The following is a 26,693-nucleotide window of genomic DNA, read 5'->3' as shown; positions in this document are numbered from 1 at the left end:
ACTCAGTCTGGGCTCCCCATCTCTACACTGATACCTGGAAATTCTTTCATAGTGTTCATAGGGATCACCACCCTGCCCTGCCTGTTGTCCAATATCTGAAAACTCTGTTTCGTATACTTTAATTTTTTGTTTTTGGTTGAAAATTGAAGGATAAATCCAGTTCCTACTATTCCATCATAGTATGGCCAGAACAGCTTTTGATCTAATTATATTTAATTCTAATACTCAAAACTCCTTGCTGCAGTTGTCTAGAAACTACCACACACCTGTCTACAGGGCATTCACCCTCACTGTTTACAAATATCTTGGCTCATTATTCCTCCTTATGACAATACTTTTTCATAAATCTGGTGATTTCAAGATTCACTAGATGATCATTTCAATATCCCTGCCTCTCAGTCCCAACTTCTTATTCCATGATCATGTCCTCTACCCTACACCTCAGTAGTCTTTTCTGTTGTTTATACTCCGATCTAATTTTTACTATGATTGCATCCATAATATAACTCAATTTCAAGCATTCCATTCTTCAACCATGACCTCCTCTCTTTCTCTCTTGCCTTGCTTTATATTCCTCCATAGCATTTATCACCATCTGACATACTAAATATTTAATTTTGTTTGTTGCCTAGATCTCATTAGAATATAGGCTCTGTGAAGTCTATCTTCCCAGTACTTAGCACACATTTAGGTACTATCTCCTTGAAACTTTCTTCACTTGGCTCCTAGGGTTCACTTGCTCTTGGCTCTCCTATTATCTCACTAGCTAGTCCTTTTTTGTCTCTGCTGAAAAATGAAAAGGGGTAAGAGGGTACAAAACCCATCTTAGGGAGATAACCGGTCTTCTATGATAAGCTGGCTGAGGCAGCAGCAAGGCCAGACAACTATCTACCCTTTAGGGAGCAAGATATTTTAGTACCCAATAATGCCGGTACTTACTTTCTATGTATGTAGATAGGACATCTGCAGCAGGACAGCCAACATATGAAAGTATATTAGCTTTCTCCTACTAAAAAGGAAAACCACATACTAAAAGAGAATTTTTACATTTATTTTTTATTGCTTCAACCAATGGCGAATATAAAATTGAATTCCCCATGTGGTTACAGGAACTATTGAAAGAATTCCTGAAGTAACTTATTTTATAAAGTGAATAGGTAGTCCCTAATTTATCTAGCCACAGATAGTTCATACAATTATAATAAAAAAGGTAAAAATTAACATTCTTCTACCCTAAAAACAAGGTTGGTTAAATTTAGAAAATAATATTGAAAAATGCTCCTGACAAAAATATAAATAAAAACAAACAACAAAATAACATTTTCCCCTAAATTTAGCCAACCTTGTAAGGAATGACATAGGAATTGTCACAGATTGGAGGAAATTAAGGAGAAATCATAACTGAGTGCAATTTGGAACCCTAGACTGAATCCCGGAATGGAAAAAAAAAAGACATTAGTGGAAAAACTGACGAAATCCAAACTATAATTCAGTTTAAAAGCAAACAAACAAAAAAAACAAACAAAGAAAACCCCCATTCAGGGGGCGCCTGGGTGGCTCAGTTAGCCGACTGCCTTGGGCTCAGGTCATGATCCCAGGGTTCTGGGATGGAGTCTGCTTCTCCCTCTCCCTCTCCCCCTGCTCATGCTCTCTCTCTTGTTCTCTGTCTCACTGTCTCAAGCAAATAAATAAAAAATCTTTTAAAAAATTAAAAAAAAAAAAGAAAAGAAAACCTCCATTCAGTACAAGAAACCTTTCCTCAGCATCTAGCACACATCCTCTGCGAAAGTACCTACTCTATCTGGAAGTTCTATGCCAGTCAAGACACATCTTCCAGGGCTGGACACCTTTTTATTCTTAGAAGGTTCTTCCTTTACTGTTTTGAGTTATATCCTTTTGTAGCTTCACTCAATTTAGTTCTTCCTTCTAGAACTACACAGAGTAAGTCTAATTCCTCTTTTACTTGACCTTCACATATTTTGTATTTTGCCTCAAGTTTCTTTGTAAATGTTGACACACCCAGTTCCCTTAATCTTACACATGATTTTTACATCATTATTCTTGTCACACCACTTTTAAAAAGTGCTCCAGTTTGTCAATGGTCTTCCTTCTGTTTGATGCTATACTTCTATGTCTAAAACGGTCCTCCTTTGTCAGCAGCTACATCACGGTGATCATGAATCATTTACCCATACCTATGTGGTATAACTCAATGCCTTATCATTCAGTTGTATGACCTCCTTTTTCTCCTCACAGAATCACACTGGCAAGTGGTAAAGTGAGACGTCTCTTCAGAGTATTCCTCAGAGAGTCTTCATTCATCTGCCACGCTTTATCTGAGAGTCATAAATCTCAACTGACACAACCACCTAGTCACAAACACACACTTTAAAGCTGCTGTGCACCATTTTAGAGAAATCAAAGCACTCAGATCGGAGTTTCCCAAAAGCCCTGGGCTGGAGTCATCTATTATGCAAAGCCAAATACTTCCCTGTATCTGGGCATCATCAGTCTATTTTCTGACCTTTCACCCTCAACATTCTCAAATCCCTTTGAAGTCAAAGCATCAGTCATTTTGGTCAGGTGTGAAAAAACGTATAGCCCGTGCACAGGAATGCTCTGATGTCCACATTGTGCAAAAACATGAACATTTAGAGATCACTTAATCTCTGCTGTTGCGTAATGGGTCTTGATGTAAACATAAACACAGTATCTGCAAAGAAGCCTCCCCATATTTGTCGCTTTAGGGACGGAGGGTTCCTGGTCAGGAATGGGATACCAGCAACACTCGGTCACCTCACATAACCCTTAAGACGAAGCCGAGGGCGGCGGCTGGCGGGCTCTGGCTCTCCCCGGAGTGACCGCGCCGGCCGGCGCTGCCCGGACCTCCTCACCTCTCTTGTCCAGGAGCCACATGAACGCGAAGCAGGGCAGGAAGCCGATGGGTCCCCACAGCACGAGCAGCGCGATGTCCCAGCTGGAGAAGCCATAGGCCTGGCGCGCCGAGTTCTGGATGGGGCCCCAGGTGTTCCAGACCAGGCCCTGCGCGAAGCCCAGCAGCGAGAAGAGCAGCAGCACCAGCCAGCGGCGCCCGTACACCCGCCCGGGACCCGGGGCCGCCGCGGGCAGCGCCGCCGCCGCCGCTTCCCGGCTTCTCCAGACGGCCCCCGGCGCAGGCCCGAGCCCGGGCCCCAGCAGTGGCTGCCGCTCCTCCTCGCTGCTCCAGCCCGCGCCCATGGCGACGCGCGGCCCGCGGGGCCTCTGCCCAGCGCGGTCCGGGGTGCCGCCGACCAGCCCCGCGCGGATGCGGCCGCAGGAGGCGGAGGCAGAATAGGCTGTGTTCGCCCTCGGCCTCTGAGCCGCGCCCGGTGCGCCTGCGCCGCGCGAGCCGGCCAGGGGCTGGAAGGCGGGGCAGGTGCCGCGGGCGGGGAGGAGGCCGGGGTACCGCTCCGGGGCAGTCCCCTCGCGGGCACTGGAGCGTAAACTGAGGCGGTAGAGGGCGTGAAGACCCCCGTCCCTGAGGGAGGACAAGGAGAAACCAAAAGGCGGGAGGAGAGCGGCTGAGCCGGGGAAAAGGAAACTCCCAGAAAGGCTGTGTTAAGAGGAGGTTGGGCAAGGAACCTGGGATTGCTGGAGGAAGTGCCTAAGTTTACATCACGTGTCGGATAAACAACTTGGATACCTCCGGTCACTTAAGCTATTGCTTGCTTCTATATTGGATTTATTATTTTTGTTGGATTTCTAACTTTAGAAATTAAAGGGGGAGATAGGGTAAGATTGAGCTGTTGGATTTGCCGTTTGAAAATAATTTCTTTTTTACAGACAGTAAGTACTGCCTAGTTTTTTCAGTTACCCTTTGTCTTACATACCCAATGAGATTATAAACTAGCCAATTACATTCATATGTAATTTAAAAAGATATAGATATCTTTCTACTCGTTGCCTGTCATTAATAGGCTAGCAATAAAGATATGTTGATTAAGACTTAAGAGATTTCTGCCCCTAATGACTTAGATCCATCTCCAGTTATTACAATTTTGACCAGACGAAAAGTAAGTGAGAAGGGTGGGGGTTGTTGATCTCTTGATCAAGCAGCCGGTTGTTTATTTCATTATACAAATCCAGAAGCCTGACAGCTGTCGATTAGTGTCCTTGAAACCCTAGGTCAAGCGATTTGGCTAGTGTGGGTCGGGAAATGAGTCACGGAGAGAGCAATTAAAGGACGTTTGCCTGGAGTTCGTATTCCCCAGAAGCCACAAAAAACAGATGGAGTCATGTTGCTGCCAGAAAGGCAAGAAAGGTGGAAGAGAAGCGTTAGCTCTCCTGGTAAGAGCGTCTGCAGAGTAAGGCGGAGGCGTAGCCCCCATTCCACTGCTCCGAGCCCCACAGAACTGCAAACCATCCCCTAAAACTCCAATACTGTTGGGTGTAGGAAAGCGGCAAGGCAGATAGGAAGGACCTGACTAAAAAAGACGGGGAGCAGAAACTAATCCAAGAAAAGACTACAAAGAAAAAAGGCTAAACTCTGGGGGAGATACAAAGCGCTACAGCCGAGACCACGTGCTGACATTTCAACAACCTGGGAATCAAAACAAACCTGCGTGGCCCCGCCCAGCGCCCGTCACGTGACTGCCGCGTGAGTGGTGCTTCCGGGGGAGCCTTGGAGTTGCTAGCGCGGCTCCTTCCTGTCCTGCGACTCCAGAGCCCGGTTTTTGGCGGTCCTCTGAACCCACTCCCACTCCACTCCACTTTTGGGTTGGGGCGGAGCTAGCCATGGCAGCAACCCCGGGGACGACCCCTGAAACGGCCCCCGCAGCTGGAACTGGAGAGGTGGAAGGTAGGCGCCAGGCTGAAGTCAGATCATGAGTACAACCCTGTGCCAGCTCATTCTTGGCACTTCTCCTGTGGCCTGTTGGTCTAGCTCTTATTTCACGTCTCTCCGGCACTGCATTAAACTGTGAAGAAATTATTATTTTTTAGTGAACGTGGCTTTTCTCAAATTGAGGCATCCAGATTTCCAGTCATCGTGCAGGCCCTGTATCCCCACATCCTGCCAGGGCTGATTCACGCATGAGGGTGGTTTGAATGGATTAAATTAAATCTGTGAAAGTGGAGCCCACTCTTGAGGTAAATGGAAATATCTGGGACTGGGACTTCTATGAACAGAGGTTATGAGCTTTTGTTAAATTTTGGTGGAACCCTGCCTTAGGTAACCAGTGAGGTTGGGGGGGCCCATGTGCCAGAGATCTCTGTTAGCCTTTATTGAGTGATTGCTCCGTGCCTGGCACAGTTCTGGGTACTGCTACTGGAGAATCTAGAGACTTCTGATTGTTTATAATAATGCTTTTTTTCCAGTTGAGTAAAGGGGCCTAGAAAGGAAAAGAATGATTAATACCTGATAACATGAATAATACTAGCAGTACACACTGGGTGAGGGCTGTCACCAGGAGGAGAGATCCCTGTGGGGAAAACATAAATGCTTCAAGGAAGGAGTAGTTGGAGGTGGGTCTTTAAGATTGAATGAGATCGTGACAAACTTAGGTGGTAGTGCGGGGGAGTTGTGGGAAGACAGGGAGCAGAAAAACAGGATGGCTGTGGTTGGAGATCAAATACTCCTGTTTGCCTAGAGCAGGAAATGACCAATCCAAGCGGAGGAAACAATTATAATTTTGTCCTGTCTGACCAGTCTCTTGTCCTTATAAACTCCCTTATGTACCCCAAGGATACAATTCTTTTTTTTTTTTTTTAAGATTTTATTTATTTATTTGACAGAGAGAGACACAACGAGAGAGGGAACACAAGCAGGGGGAGTGGGAGAGGGAGAAGCAGGCTTCCCACTGAGCAGGGATCCTGATGCGGGACTCGATCCCAGGACCAAAGGCAGACACTTAACAACTGAGCCACCCAGGCACCCCTAGGATACAATTCTTGAACTTCATCTATACCTCCCATCCATTGATTCTTACATTTTCTGTACATCTGTACCCCCTTATCCAGTTTATAATGCATGCTCTATTTTGTCATGGTCTCTCCTCTGAAGGTGCACCATTCTCTTGTCCTTCCCTTCCTTTTATTCTTCTGGCAGAACTCATACTCTTGATGAACCCAACCTTTTGTTCTCTTTACACCTGCACTTACATGGCTGAATTTTTCTGGAAAAAGTCCTGAGCAAACTGATGACAGTATAAAATGAAAATGATCAACCTCTTGAATATTCATTCAGTATGGGCCTGAGATCCTCTGATTCTGTTTCTGTGGTAAGCTTACTTCCCCCCATGACAATTCCCCAAACTCTATATATCCTCTCTTCATCTCTTTCTCACTTTCAGTGGGTGACTTTGCAAGTCAGGTCAATTCTGCATCTAATTTGTCTACTTTTCCCCACCTTCACTATCAGACCCTTGTCCAGATGATCCACATTTCTCACCTAAACCACTGCTATATCTTAAGGCCACGGGATCCTGTTTTTTATCTTGTGCCCCTCCAATCCCTTCTCCAATCCCTTCTCACACCTTCAGCAAAAAAAGTGACACTCCCTTACATAAAACTCTTCAATGAATTACATTGCACTTAGAATAAAATTCAAACTCTTAACCATGGCCTACAGAAATCCTTGGTTTGGGCTCTGCTTATGTCTCCAGGAGCATCTATTGTCACTCACTTCCTCCTCCTCTTGTCTACTTTTCACGTAATTGGCTTCTTAATCTTCAGCTTTCAGAGTATGTCACCACCTGAGTTCTTACCAGACCAACCTATCTAAAACAGTCGTTTTAGTTTTCCCCTGACTCCTAACATCTATTGTTCCTGCTTCCTTCATTTCACTTATTACAATCTGAAATTACTTGTTTATTATTGTTTCCTCCACTTGACCTTAAGTACCTTGAGGGCAGGACCTCTATCTGTTTTATTCACCATATGGCCCAAGCCCAGGCACATAGTGGACACTTAGTACATATTTGTTGAGTGAATGAATGAGAGAACTCTGTGCCAAGTCCAAAGGCAGGAGGAGAAAGAGCATGGCATGGTCCAGGAACCGAAAGAAGCTGGTATTAGAAGTGGTGAGGGAAGTGGGATCGTGAAGGGCACCTTATACCAAGTTAAGGAGTCTGGACTTTATGACAGTAGGAGGCCTTTAAAGAGCTTTAGGTAAGGGAGTAACATGATCAGGTTTGATTTTAGGAGGATCAGGAGGATAGATGGGAGGGAGAAAGACTAAAGAACAGGTACTTACCCTTTAAGCCTCAATTTTGTCTTCTGTAAAATGCATGATTAGTGTAAGAGTTAAAGATAATTGGGGATCATCTAGCATAGTGTTTGGCAGGAATTACATATTCATTAGTGGCAACCATTTTTATTACTAAAGAAAGGCCTGGCATTGGTGACTGATGGATGTTGAACTGAGAGAAAAGAACTTAGAGAGCTCTGTAATTTTCCAACCTGAGAAACTACATGTAAATTAGAAACCTGAAGAAAAGGAGGTGGTTGGGAGTAATGAGTGAATGCATAGAGTTTAGATTTGGAAAGATGATGCAAAAGATATCAAGCATGCAGCTGGGTAAAAGGAGAGGTTTTTTTAGATTTAGTATTCACTTTCCATAAATTCACCCTTTTAATGTATACAGTTCATTGGTTTTTAGTATGTTCACGAAGTTGTGCAGCCATTACCACTATAATTCCAGAGCATTTTCAACACACTGAGAAACCTGTTATCTATTAGTAGTCACTCCCAATTAGACCCTCTCCCCAGCCTCTGGCAGTCACTAATCTACTCTCTGTCTCTGTGGATATTTGCCTACTCTGGATGTTCCGTACAAATGGAATCATATAATATGGGGCTTTTTGTGTCTGGCTTCTTTCACATTGCATAATATTTTCAAGGTTCATCTGTGTTTTAGCATTTATCAATACTTCATTCCTTCTTAAGGCCTAGTGATATCCCATGGTATGGTAATACCACATTGTTTATCCATTTATCAGTTGATGGCATTTGAGTTGTTTGCACTTTTTGGCTATTATGAGTAATGCTGCTGTGAGCATTCATGCACATGTTTTTGTGTAACATGTGTTTTCAGTTTTCTTGGGCATATATATAAAATTGGAATTGCTAGGTTATAAGATAATTCCATGTTTAACTTTTTGAAGAAGCTGGTGAATCTTTTTTTTTGAGAGAGAGCGAGCACAAGCATGGGTGGGGGGCAGAGGGAGAGGGAGAGAGAGAATCTTAAGCAGGCTCCATGCCCAGCACAGAGCCCCATGCAGGGCTCCAGAGCACGACCCTGAGATCATGACCGGATCCGAAATTAAGACACTTGGACATCTAACTTGACTGAGCCACCCAGGTGCCCCAGAAGAAACTGGTGATTCTTAATTTTGAAGTCCTAAGGAGGGAAAAAAATCTGATGAAAATATGGATTTGCTCCCCTGAAAAATGCAGCATAAATACACATTTTTGCAGGTGACTTCGTATTTTTGTATTAGATTCTCAGTATCCTATCTGTGGAACTTTCAATCACATTTTAAACTGTCATCCTCCCCAGAATCACCAGTTTGGGATGACTGCTTATTACCATTACAAAGTAAGTTAAATAGAGAAAATCCTACCGGAAGAGAAGGCTTTGCTTTAAATTACATAAGGCATATGTGAACAAAGGGTAAAAAAAAAGTGCATACATTAAATACACAATGTGAAAGGGTCAGTATATTCAGGATAATGATGAATATTGTGGGAGTCATAAGAAAGTTAATTTTTGAGCAAACTTACTACCAGTCCATTATCAAAAAATATTGGAATGTATATTGTAAACAGAAGACTCGTACAGTGAGGTAGAAGACAGACCTTGCTTTAAAATAGCTTGTAAATATAGTTTGGGGGGAAAAGATGCAGATAAAAAGAGTTGTAGTATAAGACATATCCACAAGCAGGAAGGAATTAATTGGGAAGTAAATATTACACACCTTCAGTGCTTTGGGGCTGAGAGAAGAAAGAACTAATGCAAACTGGATTGGTCTGTACTTCCTAGAGTAATTTGAGTTTGGTATAGTTTGAAAATGGCGACGAATGGAAGAGGCCATTTCTGGCAGTCAAGGCTGGGAGTAGGAGTGAGTGGAGAAAAGCCTGAGTCACATAAGGCCCAGAGGGCAGGGAGGAAGGTGAGGAGACAGACTGGTTCTACTAGAGTAGAATTGGTAGCAGAGAATGCAGGTGAAAAGAAGGAAGATTGTGTCCTTTGAAAAACCAAACAAGAGCAGGGTCAACCAGAAATGTTGATGTGAAGAAGAGGGAAATCATGGGTTTCAGTGTTATAAGAAAAAAAATAGAGCAAGGCACCTCAAAGAGTGAGGAAGTGGAGAGAGGTATTGGGAATTTGAAAGTGAAGAAGCTTTAGAATGGTTGCTGTAGGGGCGAGGGTGATTAGGAATCTGCTAGTGATAACTACCATGCTGGGAACAGGCAAGGAACCTGGTGGAGGTGAGCATGAAATTGTGGACCTTTGTTCCACACATTGTGGATCCCTTTGTTTTGAGACTGTTTTTGATTGTGCTCAAGAGCTCATTTTGCAGAAGTAGAGAAAACAAGTCGTTAGTTTTAATAAAACTTCAATATTTTATATACATTGCTAAAAATGAGGTGTGAATTCAGAAAACATTTATTTAGCATCAGTTTATGCCAAACATTGTGCTAAGCTCTAGGGATAGAAAAATAATCGTCTTGCCTTCAAGGATGTGATATTTTCTGTTTGAAGTAACAGCTTGAAAGTTATTAAAAGCGAAACGTGATCATATTGATAATCAAATATATTAGAATCCTTATTTGAAAATAAAGTGGACCTAGGGGCCCCTGGGTGGCTCAGTGGGTTAAGTGTCTGCCTTTGGCTCAGGTCGTAATCCCAGGATCCTGGGATTGAGCCCCTTGTTGGGGCTCCTGCTCAGCAGGGAATCTACTTCTCCCTCTCCCTCTGCTCCTCCCCCTGCTCTCTCACTCCGTCTCTCTCTCAAATAAAATCTTTTTTTTTTTTTTTTAAGATTTCATTTATTTATTTGACAGAGACACAGTGAGAGAGGGAACACAAGCAGGGGGAGTGGAAGAGGGAGAAGCAGGCTGCCTGCTGAGCAGGGAGCCCAATGCGGGGCTCGATACCAGGACCCCAGGATCATGACCTGAGCCGAAGGCAGACGCTTAACGACTGAGCCACCCAGGCGCCCCTCAAATAAAATCTTAAAAAAAAATGTACTTATAAAAAAAAAAGAAAATAAAGGGGACCTTAAAAATGCAAAATAAAGAACCATGTTACTGCTATTATAGCTTATAGTTCATAATATTTTATTTAATAAAGATGATCTGTTTCCTTGGCACCTGGGTGGCTCAGTCAGTTGAGTGTCCGACTCTTGATTTTGGCTCAGGTTATGATCAATAGCCAGAGCACAGAGGATTTTTAAAGCAATGAAAATACCCTGTATGATATAATGATGGTTATATGTCTTTATATTTTAGTCCAGATCCGTAGAATGTACAACACTAACACTGAACCCTAAGATAAACTATGGACTTTGGGTGATTATGATGTGTCAAAAAAAAGAAGTTATCCTGGTTAAAAAAAAATGTACCATTTTGGTGAATGATGTTGGTAACGGGGGAGCCTATGCATATGTGGGAAGGGGATATATGGGAAATCTGTACCTTCTCAATTTTGTTATAAACCTAGAATTACTCTAAAATAAATTCTTAAAAAACCAACCAACGAACATGAAACTACTTAATGTTAAGAATCAACTTAAATTCTGAGTGTGAGATGTTAGAGGATCACACATTGTTTGAAGCTTTTCAGTGAAATTAAAAGTTGCAATTCTTTGAATCTGATTCCACCTTTCAGACTTGAGGTTATGTTTTTCTCTTGGGCTCTGGTAGCTTTAATTGTAGCCAGGTTTATGTCTTGATGAAGAGAAGAATGTATTCTTAGTAACTCTTATTCCAGTCTTTCTTGAAATGAGTAAACATATCATCAGCAGGAAGAAGGCAGATAAGAAGTAACTTGATAAGGGAGGACACTTTTCATGTAAGAATTTATCTCCTGCTTTTAAAAGAAGGAAGATCCCTCCCTGCCCCAACAACAACGGACTAACCACCCCTTGCAGCCAATGAGAAACCGCCACAACCTCCAACTCTTGTTTTTTGCCAATGAACTTTTGTTCAAAACTTCCCAATTCCCTCCTAAAGTCAATTTGCTTCTCCTGAATTGTAATTCCCCTGCTATTCCCAAATAAGCGCGTTTTGGTGGTAAAATAACTGGCTGTTTTAAGGTTGACATTCCCAAGGAAAAATTTCATTCCAGAGTTGTAGGGACTTGAGTTTCTTAGAGAGCTGACATTCCTATATGACTGGATTTACTCCTCCTCAGTTGGAGATGCCATACTCTGTCATTTCTTTTTTCATTTAAAAAAAAAAAAATGGCAGGAGGAGGCAGGGGAGTTTAAAGAAAAGCAAAAGCCTATGTAAACAATTTTCCATGCTAGAGCATATATATATAATTCATGTGTAGCTAAGTACTTTATATTTGATAAGGACAAATAACAGAAAAACTATACCATTGAATTTTTTTAACCGTGGTAAAAACCAAACGACGAAAATTTATCATCTTAACCATTTTTAAGTGGACAACTCAGTAGTGTTAAGTATATTCACATTTTTGTGAAACAGATTTCTAGAACTTTTTCATCTTGCAAATCTGAAACTCTGTACTCAGTAAACAACTCTTCTTTCCTCTCTCCCCTCAGCCCCTGGTAACTGCCATCCTGCTTTGTTTCCATGAATTCACCTATTTTAGATACCTCATGCAAGTGGAATAATACAGTATATGTCTTTTTGTGACTGGCTTTTTTCACTTAGCATAATGTCTTCAAGATTCATTAATGTTGTAGCATATGACAAGATTTCCTTCCTTTTTAAGGCTGAATGATATTCCATTGTATGATGTCAATGGACGTTTGAGTTGCTTCCATCTTTTGGCTATTATAAATGTGTGGCTATGAATATGAGTGTGCAGATATCTTTTTAAGACTGCTGTTGAATTTTTTTGATGAATAGTTAGATAAAATAGCCATTTTATTTTGAAATACAGAAAATTTTCCTAGTGAAATTCTGAAGAGCTAGATGGAAACATTTTGGTAGAAATTTTGAAGATACTTTGGAGCCTTTTAAAGAATTTTAGTTTTTGAGACACTATTCTTTCCAGTATTTTTTTTTGGTAAAGATTTTATTTATTTATTTGAGAGAGAGAGCGAGCACAAGAGGGTTGAGGGGCAAAGGGAGAAGCAGACTCCCTGCTAAGCAGGAAGCCTGATGCAGGGCTCTGTCCTGGGACTCTGGGATCATGACCTGAACTGAAGGCAGACGCCCAACCGACTGAGCCACCCGAGCACCCCTATTCTTTCTAGTATTAATTTCATTTAAAATATAGATGTACTTTTCCTTACTTTAAGTGTAGGACCAGTATTTGTTTTGAACTTACAAGTACTATTTATGAGTTCTGGCATAAATGGATTAAAGTGAGGAGGAGGAGAAGATGATTTTCTGGCTTGACTGGGCAAGAGTTACAAATGTAAGAAGATGGGAAGAAGAGGATGTGAAGTGTCCAGCACATAACTGTCTCCTGTTCCCAGCCTGAACCTGCTTCGGTGTTCACTATCGTACCAAGCATTGGTATTGGAAAGATTATGTCATAACAGCCTCAACACTTCTGTTTATGGTTTCGTCAGTGGCACCACCTTCTAGACCTTGAAATTCGAAGGGTTTATGACTGATCATCATTTTACTTAAGCATCATTTACTTAAGCATATAAGTTAACAACTTATATTAACTTTTAGGAGAATTTTCTTGGTTTATATTGACATTTTTAAAATAGTGACTATAAAATGAAAAATTATCGTTGGTGTAAGTTTTACCATTTGGTCTTTGGTATGAATATAGTCATTTTGTTAAGTAGTACTTGCATAGTTCCATCAGTGTTTTTCTGATGTGGCCTAGATGTTCATTATTTTTTACCCTAGTATCTACCATTCCAGAAGTTTTTTAATTTCTTGTATATACAGAGTTGTTAGATTGATGAAACCATCATAGGCTTACATGTATATATTTAGAAATAATTTAGATTACTATGCCAGGACCCAGTTTTGTGACCTGCTCTTCTGTCACCTTCTAAAAACTTTTAAATAAGATTTTAATAAAATCTAATAAAATTTAATTGAAATTTTTAGTTATTAACAATTCTATTAAAATTATACCTGACATGAGAGATGAGTTAATTTCAGTTTCAGGATCTTTGTCTTTGTTGTATTCTATCAATATTAGGAACGAATTCTGGAAACTTGGTAAGTTTTCCTTATTCTCGTCTTGAATTCTAAATCTCAGCTACAAATCCAAGCCAGGTATTAATTGATGGAGGAAGGCAGATTGCTAACAAATTCAGAGAAATTAGGTTTCAAATTATCATGTAGCTTGCATTAATTAAAGAAAAAATTGCTGAGAAAGAGGCAGTTTGCTTTTTAATCATGTTTCACTATCTCCAAAGAATTAGTTGAAACCAAAGCTTTAATAAATTGTAAGAATAACGTGCTACATTTAGAGGGAGAAAAGACTATGTGCAACACCTAGATCACTAATCTTTTTTTCAGCAGTTTCTAAGTCATTTCATTAGAAATTGTTGCTTGCTGCAAGTTTAGACCTAAATACACTTATCCTTTAAAGGCTCTCAGGGTTGCTTCAGAATTTTTATGCTCTTTGCAGATATTCCTGGCTTGGAGTGACTGAGTGCATCCCTAGGCTATTTAATTAATACAATGTAGATTGCATTCTTCTTTAAAGGAAATTGTAACACTTTAATTTGTTAATTTAATGGCCCAGTTCATTGTTGATTAAACTATCAGAAACCAAATTACTTTTATGTCACAACCAACTGATTGTTTTATTTCATTGATAGGCCTGAGATTCTGTAAATATGCTAATTTCTTGTTATGGTGAGCATCCTACTGCCTGTTCTGTACACACTTTATTGCACTTTTTATTCATTTAGCAAACGTTTGAGCATTTAATATATCCCAGTCACTGGGCCAGGTGCTTTCTCAGCAAATTTTAGTTTTTAAGGTCTCTTGTTAAATAACTTCTGGGATGTCTGGGATTTTTAAATCAGATCATTAACTACTTTTTTAAAAGGCATTATGTTAGAGGAAAAAGTATTTCTTTGAAGCTATTCAAAAAGTAGTGCCAAAACACTACTCATGTGTTACTAATGACCATGTATTTATTTGTGGAAGGGTGGCAAGATATATCTTACCCAAATATGAGAACTTTTTGGGGAACGTTCAAAGCCAGATCTATTGGCTCTGATTAAAATAAGCAGAATAGGGACGCCTGGGTGGCTCAGTCGGTCAAGCGTCTGCCTTCGGCTCAGGTCATGATCCCAGGGTCCAGGGATCGAGTCCCGCATTGGGCTCCTTGTTAAGGGAGGAGCCTGCTTCTCCCTCTGCCTGCCACTCCTCTGCTTGTGTGCTCTCTCTCTCTCTCTCTCTTATTCTCTCTGACAAATAAATAAATCTTTAAATAAAATAAAATAAAATAAAATAAAATAAAATAAAATAAGCAGAATAAATGATTCCCTACCCCAAAAGGGCTGGTGCTTCTCTTTTTATCTGCCCTTTAAAGTTCTAGAAAAAAAGTCTTCAAAGCTTGAATATTTTGTAACTATAGAACTGAAAGAGTGCTACAGGTCAGACCAGCCATGATTCATTCAGTGTAAGTCACAGAGTATTTTATAGAGAGAATATGGTTGTCCTTGAAAACAATAGCCTCAGAAGGCAAGGTGTTAAACCAGTTATGAACTAGTAACAATCTTGACTATAAGAATTACTTTTTATATGTAAAGGGATTTAGGAGGTAGAATTTTGCTGGTATTGATTTAGTAGCACAAAGATGGATGTTTTTGCATTCTTTCAGCTGAGGTTTGCAATTTCCTGGGCTTTTGTTTGTTTGTTTGTTTAAGCCCAATGTGGGGCTTGAACTCATGACTCCAAGATCAAGAGTTAAATGCTCTACCACCTGAGCCAGCCAGGCGCCCCCTGGGCCTTTGATCTCTCAAGGTGGCTAACCATTATGTCTGTTTTCCAGGCAAAATGTAGGAGAGAAGGCTAAGGGCAAAAAGACTGACTAGGCAACTTCCAGATACATCTCTGGCCACTTGTATCTGCGTAGGAGTCTGGGAATTGTAATTTTTCAGCCACACTCGTTGCGCAGAGTTCTGTTAGTAAGGAAGAAGAAAGTGGGAATGGGATAAGGTAGGCAACTAGAAGTCTCTACTACAGGTATTATCCCACCAACCCCTGTCCACATAGGCACAAACCAAAACATGCCTCTTTCCCCGACAGCACACCTGGATTTATTATCCATTAATTGGTCTACAGCTTTCCGAAACTTACCTCTCTTTTCAGATTATACTGTCTCTCCTGAGTTTGTAGTGTTCATGTAGGTCCCACAGTTTGAATTCTCTGGAAGCAGGATGGTGCAGTGGAAAGAGCACTGCACTTGGAATCAGGGAACCTGACCTGTAGTTCCAGTTCGTCACTGGTGTGTTGAGCTTTGACATCTGAGCTTCCTATTCTTCTTTTGGATAATGGAGATAAAATGTCTTCTCTGCCTGTTTTGTAGGCTTCTTAGATGATCAGATGAGCAGTTTTAATGTATATAAACGTACATGGCAAATAGTAAAGCATCATATGAAGAAATGCATTATTATGATGATGATGATGTTCAAAACCAAACTCTTCATCTTCCCACCAGAATGAGCTGCTGCTCCTAACTTTTTTTATGTCAAGTCACAAAGTCTGGAAACCTCAATATCCCTTATGGTTGCATCTGCCTCCCACCCCACATCTTTGGTTGTAATAGTCTTTGATACTATTATCTTAGTATTTCTATATATCTACCATCTCTGCCCTCCTTACTACCCCCCCCCCCACGTTGTTCAGGGCCTTACTGTAACACTTTTTACTTGGCTAGTACAGTAGCTCTCTGAGTCAATTCCAGTCTCTGCATCTCCACGCATTTCTCCATAGCCCTCATTTTTATTGCTAATGAATGTAATGTACCACGGGAAAAAATTTACATAACATTTAGTAATATTCAGTAAATATTTTTCTACTTTTAGACATTAGGCTGTTCATATTTTCAGTTTTTGTATTATGGTAGTAGATATTTTATGTGTATATGTATACATATATAATATATATAAATATTCATATAGCTGATGATTACTTTGTTAAAAGCAAATTCCTATAACATGAGTTACTAGGTTAATGGGTGGTTATTTGAGACTTCTGCTTCATTTTTACAGTTGTTTGCCAAAGGATAGTACTAATTTATGTGCCACAAACAACAAAGTATTACCATGAATGTATTACAGCTTCTCACAGCCTAGCAAAACTTAAAAAATATATAATAAAAAATGCGGCTTGTCCATTTTTCGTGTACACGGAATCCAGGCACTCCAAGTCCAGGAAGGTTTGGTGGGTCGCAATCCAGGTAACCTTGTACTTAACATTTATAGGCGAATATGGGTCAAGTCCCCTAATGTGAATTTATCAAACATGTCAAAAGTGGAAAACAAGAACCTCAAGGAAGGATAGAAAATTTTATTCCTGGTCACATCCTGTTTCCCTTATAGGCTCCTTAGCACTTAAAGATAAGCTTGGGGCTTCATTTACTTCGAGATACCCAAGGGTGTCTTCTCTCTTCCTCCCCCCACCCAGCCCCCAGCTCTTCTACTGCCTTTTCCCTCTGAGTGTCCACCCTTATCTCCTCACTTGGGAGCCCTGACTGTGTAGACAATGACAGACTGTCCTCACATGTCTTGCTTACTTTCATCAAGGGCTTAGGGAAGGCTTCTGAGTATTTGCCCTTGTCTGAGCAAAGGGGCCAAATTGACTTAAATTTTCATTTTCTTTAAAAACAAGCCTTGCATTCAGACAAGTGCAAATTACTCAAATTCCTTGATGACTCCTTCCCCATCCCTCTTCCTTTTATCGGAAAGTTTATTTTATTTTTATTTTTTAAAAAATATTTATTTGAGAGAGAGAGCGAGCGAGCAGTGGGGAGGAGCAGAGGGAGAAAGAGAAGCAGACTCCACACTGAGCAGGGAGCCCGACATGGGGCTCGATCCCAGGACGCTGGGATCATGACCTGAGCAGAAGGCAGCCACTTAACCGACTGAGCCACCCAGGCGCCCCATATCAGAAAGTTTAGAAGAAAGTTGGATGATGGAAGAATTTGGATTATTTATGAGCTTTTCTTAATTTTTTTGAATTAAGCGTAATTACAGAATGGATAATGAATTAGAGGGTTTAGCTGACTATTCTAGAGAATCAAATCTAGAGAATCATAAATATATGCTGATGATATAGATATGTATCTATATATCAGGAGTGAGAGTATGAAGTATTTTTTGACTTTCCCAAAAAACTTTCCTTTTAAGATGTCTTTAAGGGGAAACTTACTTGTTCTTTTATTTAGCAAATACTTATCATTACATCCTATCCAAGATTTACTTATAGTCTATGATTCTGTGAAATTTATTGAAGTACTCAGTAAGTCACAGTATTTGTTTGTACATATCCCTTATACTGTTTATGGATGCATTTGAAGTCAAGGATTAACACCAATATCCATCCTAGTACATCTTTTACCTTTTTAAATCGTGAATGAAAATAATCCCCCCCTCACCCCTTTGACTGATGTATGAATTCAGTAGTCTTTTTGGGTAAACACATGATATAGCAAGTAGAATTATACCTGACTCCAGCAACTCTAGTTCTAGAGTAGTTCCCATCAGCATTTCGTATACAACCCTCTATTTAGGAAATACAATTTTCAGAAAATTGTGTCTTTTAAAATTTAAATATAGTTGGAAAGCCTTTTTTAAATTTTTTGACATGAAAATTGTAAATATTTTCCAACATTTAAAATTTCATATGAAAAAATCATTTAAGAATTACAGTTTTGAGGTCAAATATTTATGTAAATAGTAATAAATGAAGTGTAAAATGTAGTATAATTGCATAGAAAGATTTACCATAATAGAAATGATATTAGCTATTTTTCCTTCATATTATATGAAATAACTTTATAGTTATCTATTTCTCTTCTTAGGTGAACACGTCAAACCTTTTACACCAGAGAAAGCAAAAGAAATTATAATGTCTTTACAACAACCTGCAATCTTCTGTAACATGGCTTTTGATTGGCCAGCACAACACTGGACTGTTAAACACCTTTCTGAGGTCCTTCATGGCAAGCAGATACGATTCAGGATGGGAATGAAAAGAACAGATACAGGTAGGACTACAAGTAATCATCATAATAATGTCTCTTTAGTAGCATTCTCACATTCTTAGCAGTGGTTTCTTTATCTCTAGAGAATCCTTTATTTCTAATCCTGTTTTTGACCATTTGCAGATAGGAAAGTTTTATTGGACGTTTTAGAAGGACAATTTGTGTTAAGATTTTTTTTTTTTTTAGGGGCGCCTGGGTGGCTCAGTCGTTAAGCGTCTGCCTTCGGCTCAGGTCATGATCCCGGGGTCCTGGGATCGAGCCCCACATCTGGCTCCCTGCTCCGCGGGAAGCCTACTTCTCCCTCTCCCACTCCCCCTGCTTGTGTTCCCTCTCTCACTGTGTCTCTCTCTGTCAAATAAATAAAATAAAAATCTTTAAAAAAAAAAAAAGATTTTTTTTTTTAGACTAAACCTGTAGTTGATAACATTATACAGTTGATAACCTTATAAGTTGTATTTGTTCATGTATCATGGTTCACTGAATGTGGTAGATACTTAATATTTGTTAATGTGTTATTATTTATGTTCCCCTGTGACTGAGAAGATGATTACTAAGCTTACGGTCCCTTTTACTTTTGACTCATGTAGAATGTGTCCTTTTATTTGTGGCTTCAGGTACTATATTTATAGTGCTTACTCTTGGTTGTAATTTTATCCCTCTGTTCTATTCAGCTGCCTGACCTCTACAGTACTGCATAAATATGAAAAGTATGTAAAGCTGTCTTTTTTTCATCCTCTTAAGCAATTAGATTTTGCCAGCTTCTTCTTCTTCCCTGGAGACTTGTAACATTTTGATATTTTGCCTTATAGTCAGATAACACAGTTACTGTTAACTCTAAAAATAGTTAATTTAAAGGAAAGAAACAGCGCTGTTTTTAATCTAAAGGAGTCCATAACCATTGTCTGGCTTTAGAATGTGTATAACTTCTATTTTGTAGTTTGGTGTCTAGAGTTTGGTAGTCTAATGTTTGCAGCATTGCTGTGAAGTGGCTCTATGAATATCTATTAATAACTCAGAAGGAACTAGAAAATTACCCAGTTTCCCTTCTAGCTTCTCTAAACTTCTTTTTCTCGTGTTGACCTTCTCGTACATCTCTCAAGAATTACTTGGTTTTTGGTGTCTAGAACCCCCTTGTACTCATGGCAGGTAGAGCAGGATTAATACCTAAAACTCTTTGGCATCTCATTCTAATCCCAGACCAAAATGTTTACTGTATTTTAAAATTAAATGCTAGACCAGCAAAAGGCACATAAAATTTTAGCTTGTGCTTTTTCTTTCTTGATTTTAAAGATTTTATTTTATTTATTTGAGAGAGAGAGAGAGAGTGAGAGAGAGAGCGCAGAGGGGGTAGGGTTAGAGGGAGAAGCAGACTCCCCGCCGAGCAGGGAGCCCGATGTGGGACTCGATCCCGGGACTCCGGGATCATGACCTGAGCCGAAGGCAGTCGCTTAACCAACTGAGCCACCCAGGCGCCCCTCTTTCTTGATTTTAGTCAAATAAATCTCCCATCCACTGAGGTGTCTGTTAGACAGTAATTTGGAGATAAATAGGAACTGTAATTTTTTTCTCATATCTGATTAGGTTCCAAATACAATACGACCACTAATTGCTAACAGTTATTGAGAGCTATTGTGTCAGGCACTCTTCTGAGTGCTTTATACAAGTTAATTCTCTTAATCTTCTTCAAACCCTCTTAGAATGGTACTATTATAAGCCTATTTTGTAGATGAGGCACAGTGATTTGACATTTTCAAGCAAATACTTAAGCATAAATGAAAAAGAAAGTAGAAGGTCTCTGCAGTTGTGAGCAACTGCTCTGTTTTTACTAAAGATAATTTAAAAAAAAATTTAGATACAATTCACATAAAATTTATCATTTTAAAGTATACAATTAAGTGGTTTTAGCATATGCACGATGTTGTGCAACCATCATCACTGTCTAATTCCAGAACGTTTCATCACTCAATAAGGAAGCCCAGTACCCTTTAAGCAGTCACTGTCCATTCCACTTTACCCCCAGCCCCTGGCAACCACTAATCTGCTTTCTGTTTTTATAGATTTGCCTATTTGGGACATTTCATATAAATGGAATCATTCAATACATGGCCTTTTGTGTCTAGCTTCTTTCATGAGCATGTTTTCAAGATTCATCCAGGTTGTAATATATACCACGTTTTGTTTATCCATTCATCAGTTGATGGACATTTGGGTTGTTTCCACTTTTTGGCTATTATGAATAATGCTACGATGAACATTTATGTACAGGTTTGTATGTGGATATATGTTTTCATTGCTCTTGGGCTTATACCTAGAAGGGGAATTGCTGAGTCATATGGTGACTCTGTGTTTAACCTTTTGAGGAACTGCCAAAAGGTTTTCTAAAGCAGCTGAAACATTTTACATTCCCACCCCACTGTATGAGGGTTTTAATTTCTCTACATCTTTGTCAATACTTACCCTATTTTTTATTCCAGCCATCCTAGTAGGTGTGAAGTGTTATCTCATTATGGTTTTGGTATGCATTTCCCTAATGACTAATGATGTTGAGCATCTTTTCACGTGTTTATTGACCATTTGTATATCTTTTTGGAAAAATGTCTATTCAAGTCCTTTGCCCATTTTCTAAGATTTTACTTATTTTTGCGCACGAGAGAGAGAGAGAGCGCATGCACGCATGCACAAGTGGGGGTTGGGGGGGGTGGGGAAGGAGCAGAGGGAGAAGCAGACACCCCACTGAGCAGGGAGCCCCATGCAGGACTCCATCCCAGGACCCTGGGATCATGACCTGAGCCGAAAGCAGAAGCTTAACCAACTGAGCCACCCAGGCGTCCCTCCCATTTTCTAATTGAGGTGTTTTTTGGTTTGGGGCTGGGAGGTTTGGTCTTTCTGTTGTTGAGTTTGAAAGAGATCTTTACAGGTCTTCCTCAACTTATGATGGGATTAAGTCCTGATAAACCCAACATAAATTGAAAATATCTCAAGTCAAAACTGCATTTAATACACCTAACTGAACACATGGGTGGCTCAGTTGGTTAAGTGTCTGTCTTGGGCTCAGGTCATGATCCCAGAGTCCTGGGATCGAGCCAGCGGTGGGCTCCTTACTCAGCGGGGAGTCTCCTTCTCCCTCTGCCCCTTCCCCTGCTCATGCTGTCTCTCTTTCTCTCTCTAATAAATAAATAAAATCTAAAAAAAAAAAAAAAAAAATACACCTAACTTACCAAACATCATAGCTTAGCCTAGCTTACCTTACATATGCTCAGAACACTTATTGGCTTATAGATGAGCAAAATCATCTAACACAAAGCCTTTTTTTTTTTTTTTTTAAGATTTGAGAGGGAGATAGTGAGAGAGGGAACACGAGCAGGGGGAGTGGGAGAGGGAGGAGCAGGCTTCCCGCTGAGGAGGGAGCCTGATGCGGGGCAACTCTGGAATCAGCTTGCATGGGTTCAGATTCTGGTTTACCATGTGACTTTGGGCAAGTTACTTAACTTCTCTGTATCTTACAAATGTTTTCAAGATTAAGTGTGTTTGTATGCATAAAACATGTAGAACAGTGCCTAGCACATAGTAAATGCTCAACAAATGTTATTTAAAAATAGAAATAATTAAAAAATAAAAGTATGACTTCCTCATTGTAGAGAACATTGAAAAAAGGGGAAGATCCAAAGAAATTTAAAAACACTTTGTCCAAGAGAGAACCACTAGTTAAACTCCAATAACTGTTTATGCAGGACTTTTTGTATTTTAAAAATAAAGTTGTATTAATTTTCACGGCCTGCTTTTTTTTTTTTCACATCACATGTCCTGAGCAGTTTCTCTTGATGTTAAATGTGACTTTTAAATGGCTAACACTGTTGTATGCTAGTATCATGATGAATTTAAAATTTTTTCCTTTTGATTATTTAGATTGCTTAGAAGCTTCAAATTTATAAATAAGACTGTAGTGAGCATCTTTGAAAACAAATCGTGCTCAAGTTTCTGATTATTTCCCTAGGATAGCTTCCTAGAAGGAGAATGACTGGGTCAAAGGGTGTGAATGTTATCACGAGTTGCAGCACTATGCATGAACCTTCTTACACCAGAAACCTCTGAGTCATCTGATTGCCCCTCTAAGTGGTGTCTGGTGACCCTGTGACTTACACCCTAAATATGTAGCATATCCACCTGCTTCTCTCATTCCCCATGGCCATCTTCTAGGCGGGGTTACCCTACTCTCTCTCACCAACATAGTTGTAGTAGTCTCGTCCCTGGTCCCTCTGCACCCCCTGCCCTCCCCATCCAGGCCATTTTTCATATTGAAACCAGAGACAGTTTTTAAAAAAAAACAAATCTCATCCTGTTTTTCTTTTTAAAACCCTTAAGTGTCTTCCATAACCCTTACGCTAAGGGCCAAAATTTTTGTGTGGTGTAGAAATCCCTGTTTGCCTCATCAGCTTAATCCCTCTCCCTGAGCTCGGGCCAAACAAACATTTTTTTTCCCAGCTTTTGTATTTCCAGAGGTTTGCTTCTCCTTTCTTCAAGGCCTTTGCGTACAGAGTCCAGCTTTTCTTTTCTCCTTTCCCATTTTCCCTTACTGCAGCTTTCCCTGGTTAACTCCTCTTCTTCCTTCAGATCTTAGCTCAAATATCATTTTCTCATCGAAGTCTTTCCTGATCACAGTGCCTCTGCCTCCCAAATCAGGGGCAGCTACTCGTTGTACCAGAGCACCTTGTATTTCCCAGTAGCACTTAGCTCAGTTAGAATCACGTGGTTAGTCTGTAAGTAATTAACTCTTTAAAGTCTCTCCTCCCCTCAAGAAGGCCTCCTTCGCGAGGGCCTGGGTCAGGCCTCACTCACCATGGGCTGAACACCAAGTGGACACTCAGATATTTGTGGAGTAAAAGAATGAAAGGCCTTTGGTACATATGGCAAAGTGCTTCACAGAAAGGTGGTTTCCATTTACTCTCCTGTCAGAACATGCGAGGGTGCCTGTTTTGCCACTCCTTTGCCCAAACTGAGATTTATCTTTAAAAAAAAAAATTGGACTGATATTTTTATATAGTCCAATCTCATTAACATTTTATTCTTATTTTATTTACTTAGAAATTCTTTCTGTATCTTAAAAATAGGTAAATATTCTAATATTTTCTCCTAATAGCTTATTTCCCTTTTACATTTTACTCTTCATCCTTTCCTTATTTATTTTGATGTATGGTGTTTGCTGACTTTTTTAGTTAAGTTGGAAATAACAGTACCTTTTATTTCAGTACCATTTACTGAATAATCCTTTTTACCCCTACTGACTTTGAAATCATCTTTATTATATTACTGTACTCTTATAAATTCCAGCATCTGTTTTTGGACCATGTATTGCGCTATGAGTTTTGAAGCCAGTAAAACATTTCTTAAATGCTATTTTAGCAACTGATATATATTATAATATTTGAAAGAACAATTCATCCTCCCTAATTACTCTTCTTTCTCAGTATTTTCTTAGATGTTATTGAATTTTATTCCTCTAAGTGAATTTTAGAGTTAAATAATGTACTCATATTAAACAAATTCTGTTGGGATTTTAAGTGAAAATTCATTAAGTGTTGTAAGTTAATTCAGAAAGAATCTACCTTGTGATAATACTGTTATCTTACTATGTAAGAACATGTCATTATCACTTAGCAAGTCCATTTCATCTCTCAGTGAAAAGATTGGGGTTTTCATACAGGTCTACAAATTTTAAAAAATATTATAAATATAAACTTTTTATAGCTGGTATGAAGGAAAATATTTTTACCTATTATATTTTTCTAGCTAGTTGTGATGAGTAGATTTTTAAAAGCCATTTATTTTTGTATGTTTATTTTTTTATCCAGCTATTTATTAGTGTATGTAGTTTTTTAGTTTATTCTTGTGGGTTTTCTAGGAAGACAGGCACCTGATCTTATAATCAGTGATAACTTTGTTTCCTTCCTATTGAATGTATTTCTTATTTTTGTTTTAGGTCTTGGTTTGAGTTTTTCTAGAATGCTTGAGACAACAGTATTAGTAATTATACTATTTGAATTATATGTATCTCTTAGTTTATTTTCGGAAGCAGATAATAACATCTCGTAGCTCTTTGAAACGATTCTGGATCAAATTCATTTGGATCATATGGGCCCAGTGGCAATACGATACCTCAACTGGCAGTAATTTGGGAAAAACAGTTGTAGAAATAACCCTAAGCATTTGTAGATGGGGGTGCAATGATGGTCAAAAGTACCCACATTCCATGCAGTGTTTCTTGCTTGTAAAATGATGAAGTCTAGGGGCGCCTGGGTGGCTCATTCGGTTAAGTGGCTGTCTTTGGCTCAGGTCATGATCCTGGATCCCTGGGATGGAGCCACAGTGTTGGGCTCCCTGCTCAGCTGGGAGCCTGTTTCTCCCTCTCTCTCTGCCCCTCCCCTGCTTGTGCCCACTCTCCCTCTCTCTCTCTCTTAAATAAATAAATAAAAGCTTTAAAAAGAAATTATTAAATCTAACAAAATGGAGAAATATTTGTTTCCCTACTCTGCAAAACATATTTTAGGACTCCCTTTTATGAGGGTTGAGGCAAACTCAACTTACACACTACTTCCAAATCCTGAGCTCAGTTGAGCTTCTTCTTACCTAACACTTTGACAGTAAGTGGGATGAAAATTGCAGCTGCCTAGGCTACTTCAATGTTAAATGAAAGAACAATAATAATAAAGTTAGAAAGGAATAATTGCATTGCAGGAAATAAACTAAGAAAAACAACTGTACTACCCAGAAAGAACTTGTCATGATAACAGAATGAAAACAGTACCTTTGGTGCTGCTACTTCCAGGAAGGAAAAATTCAAAAGATTCTATTTTGAAATCACTATGTATATGTAAAAAAGTCTGTCATTTCCATTCATTCCATTCATTGTAATTTTCTCCTGACAGTAACAGTTCTCACATGTAATTTTTGCCCTTTTAGATTTTAATTTTTTAAAGTACAGAACTTGCTGTGACAGAGAACAAAGTCCCTTGATAAGGCTGCAATGCAGACATGCCTGTGAAAACCGGCCTACTACTGTACCCCCCAGGGACAAATATCTCAAGTAATGGCTTTAGTATTCAGTTAGATCAGTTGGACTGAATTTTATGAAGTGAAAACTCATAAGACAGTGTAATGACTTCAGGCTTCCATTGGAGCTTACTGAAATGACTATAAAATGACTCCTATTTCCCAGAACCATGCAGCTTTCTTGCCACATGGGTTTTTGTTTGTTAAAAAACTCTGTGTATTCCTATGTTGTTGGGGTAAATTCTTTTTTTTTTTTTTTTTTTTTTAATTTTATTTATTTGAGAGAGAACAAGCAGAGGGGAGAAGCAGAGGGAGAGGGAGAAGCAGGCTCCCTGCCAGGCAGAGAGCTGGACTCGGGGCTCGATCCCAGGACCCTGGGATCATGACCTAAGCCGAAGGCAGACACTGAACCGACTGAGCCACCCAGGTGCCCCTGTTGTTGGGGTAAATTCTTAATGATGCTGTTGTTAATATTAAGAACATATATATATATTGATGGGTTACAGTGGCAGGCACTGTTCTGAGTGCTTCTCAAAAATTGTCGAATTTAAATAGTTCTTAATATTGCAGATTTTTACCTTTTGGATAAATGCACTCCTGTAAAGTCTTCCTGCTTCTCAAGGTCAGATGACAGGTTGATGAAGTAGATGAATTAGGATGACTCTTTGACATACACCCTCCCCTCTGTAGTTATAGGAAAAAGAGAGGAGGGGGGAAAGAAGGTCAAGATAATCCTAGGCAGTTCAGGCAGAAATGGAGGGAAAAGATAAAAGCTGTTGAAAGAAGAGTTTGAATACACTTCTCCTCTTACTACTAATTTGGCTAACTTTTGAAGTTAATATAAGAATCCGAATTAGTGCCTGTTACTGAGCATCTGCTATGTTTCAGGTATTGTGCTAACTGATTTACATGCAGGAGATCTGTATCACTTAAAAGGATTTCATGCTGATCATAATCAGATTTCTTGAATATTAACTTCCCAGTGTGCATTGAAAATATTCTACTTGTTACCAGAAAAATTTCATTTTATCACTATTTGGAAGAATAGTTCTTATGTGAATGAGTCATCCCCATAATAACAAACCCTTCTGGACAGACAATAGACTTCTCTCTAAGCTTTCCTGATCAACCCTCTTCTCTGGGTCTTTGCCTTTTCCTATGTGTCTGTGGCACAAAATTTTGCATTTAATTAGGTAATGCCTCAAATTTCCTGTTATTCTGGCTAAAGCTTTGTCTTTGTCTAAGTATGTTCTCAATTCAAGAGTATTACTT

General features: G+C 39.5%; 2 protein-coding genes across 4 annotated transcripts in view; one reads left to right on the top strand and one right to left on the bottom strand.

The window, feature by feature from the left end:
• SLC49A4 (solute carrier family 49 member 4) overlaps positions 1-4,544 on the bottom strand; it is a 71,774-nt gene extending 67,230 nt beyond the window's left edge. Inside the window, exon 1 of the mRNA XM_032406688.1 lies at positions 2,895-4,544. Coding sequence (XP_032262579.1) covers positions 2,895-3,237 — 343 coding nt within the window. The 5' untranslated portion in view covers positions 3,238-4,544. The remainder of the gene's footprint in view (positions 1-2,894) is intronic.
• An 87-nt stretch (positions 4,545-4,631) lies between these two features.
• HSPBAP1 (HSPB1 associated protein 1) overlaps positions 4,632-26,693 on the top strand; it is a 62,567-nt gene continuing 40,505 nt past the window's right edge. For 2 of the 3 annotated variants that reach the window (XM_032406686.1, XM_032406685.1), the window contains exons 1-2: positions 4,632-4,837; positions 18,192-18,377. In XM_032406686.1, the coding sequence (XP_032262577.1) occupies positions 4,774-4,837; positions 18,192-18,377 (250 nt within the window). In that variant the 5' untranslated portion in view covers positions 4,632-4,773. Of the gene's footprint in view, positions 5,128-18,191; positions 18,378-26,693 lie in introns of all 3 variants that reach the window. The other variant, XM_032406687.1, reaches the window with a different exon arrangement.

Source organism: Phoca vitulina, unplaced genomic scaffold (genome assembly GCF_004348235.1).
Source record: "Phoca vitulina isolate PV1807 unplaced genomic scaffold, GSC_HSeal_1.0 scaffold8, whole genome shotgun sequence".
Classification (NCBI taxonomy): Eukaryota; Metazoa; Chordata; class Mammalia; order Carnivora; family Phocidae; genus Phoca; species Phoca vitulina.
This window is presented reverse-complemented; position numbering and strand designations above follow the sequence as displayed.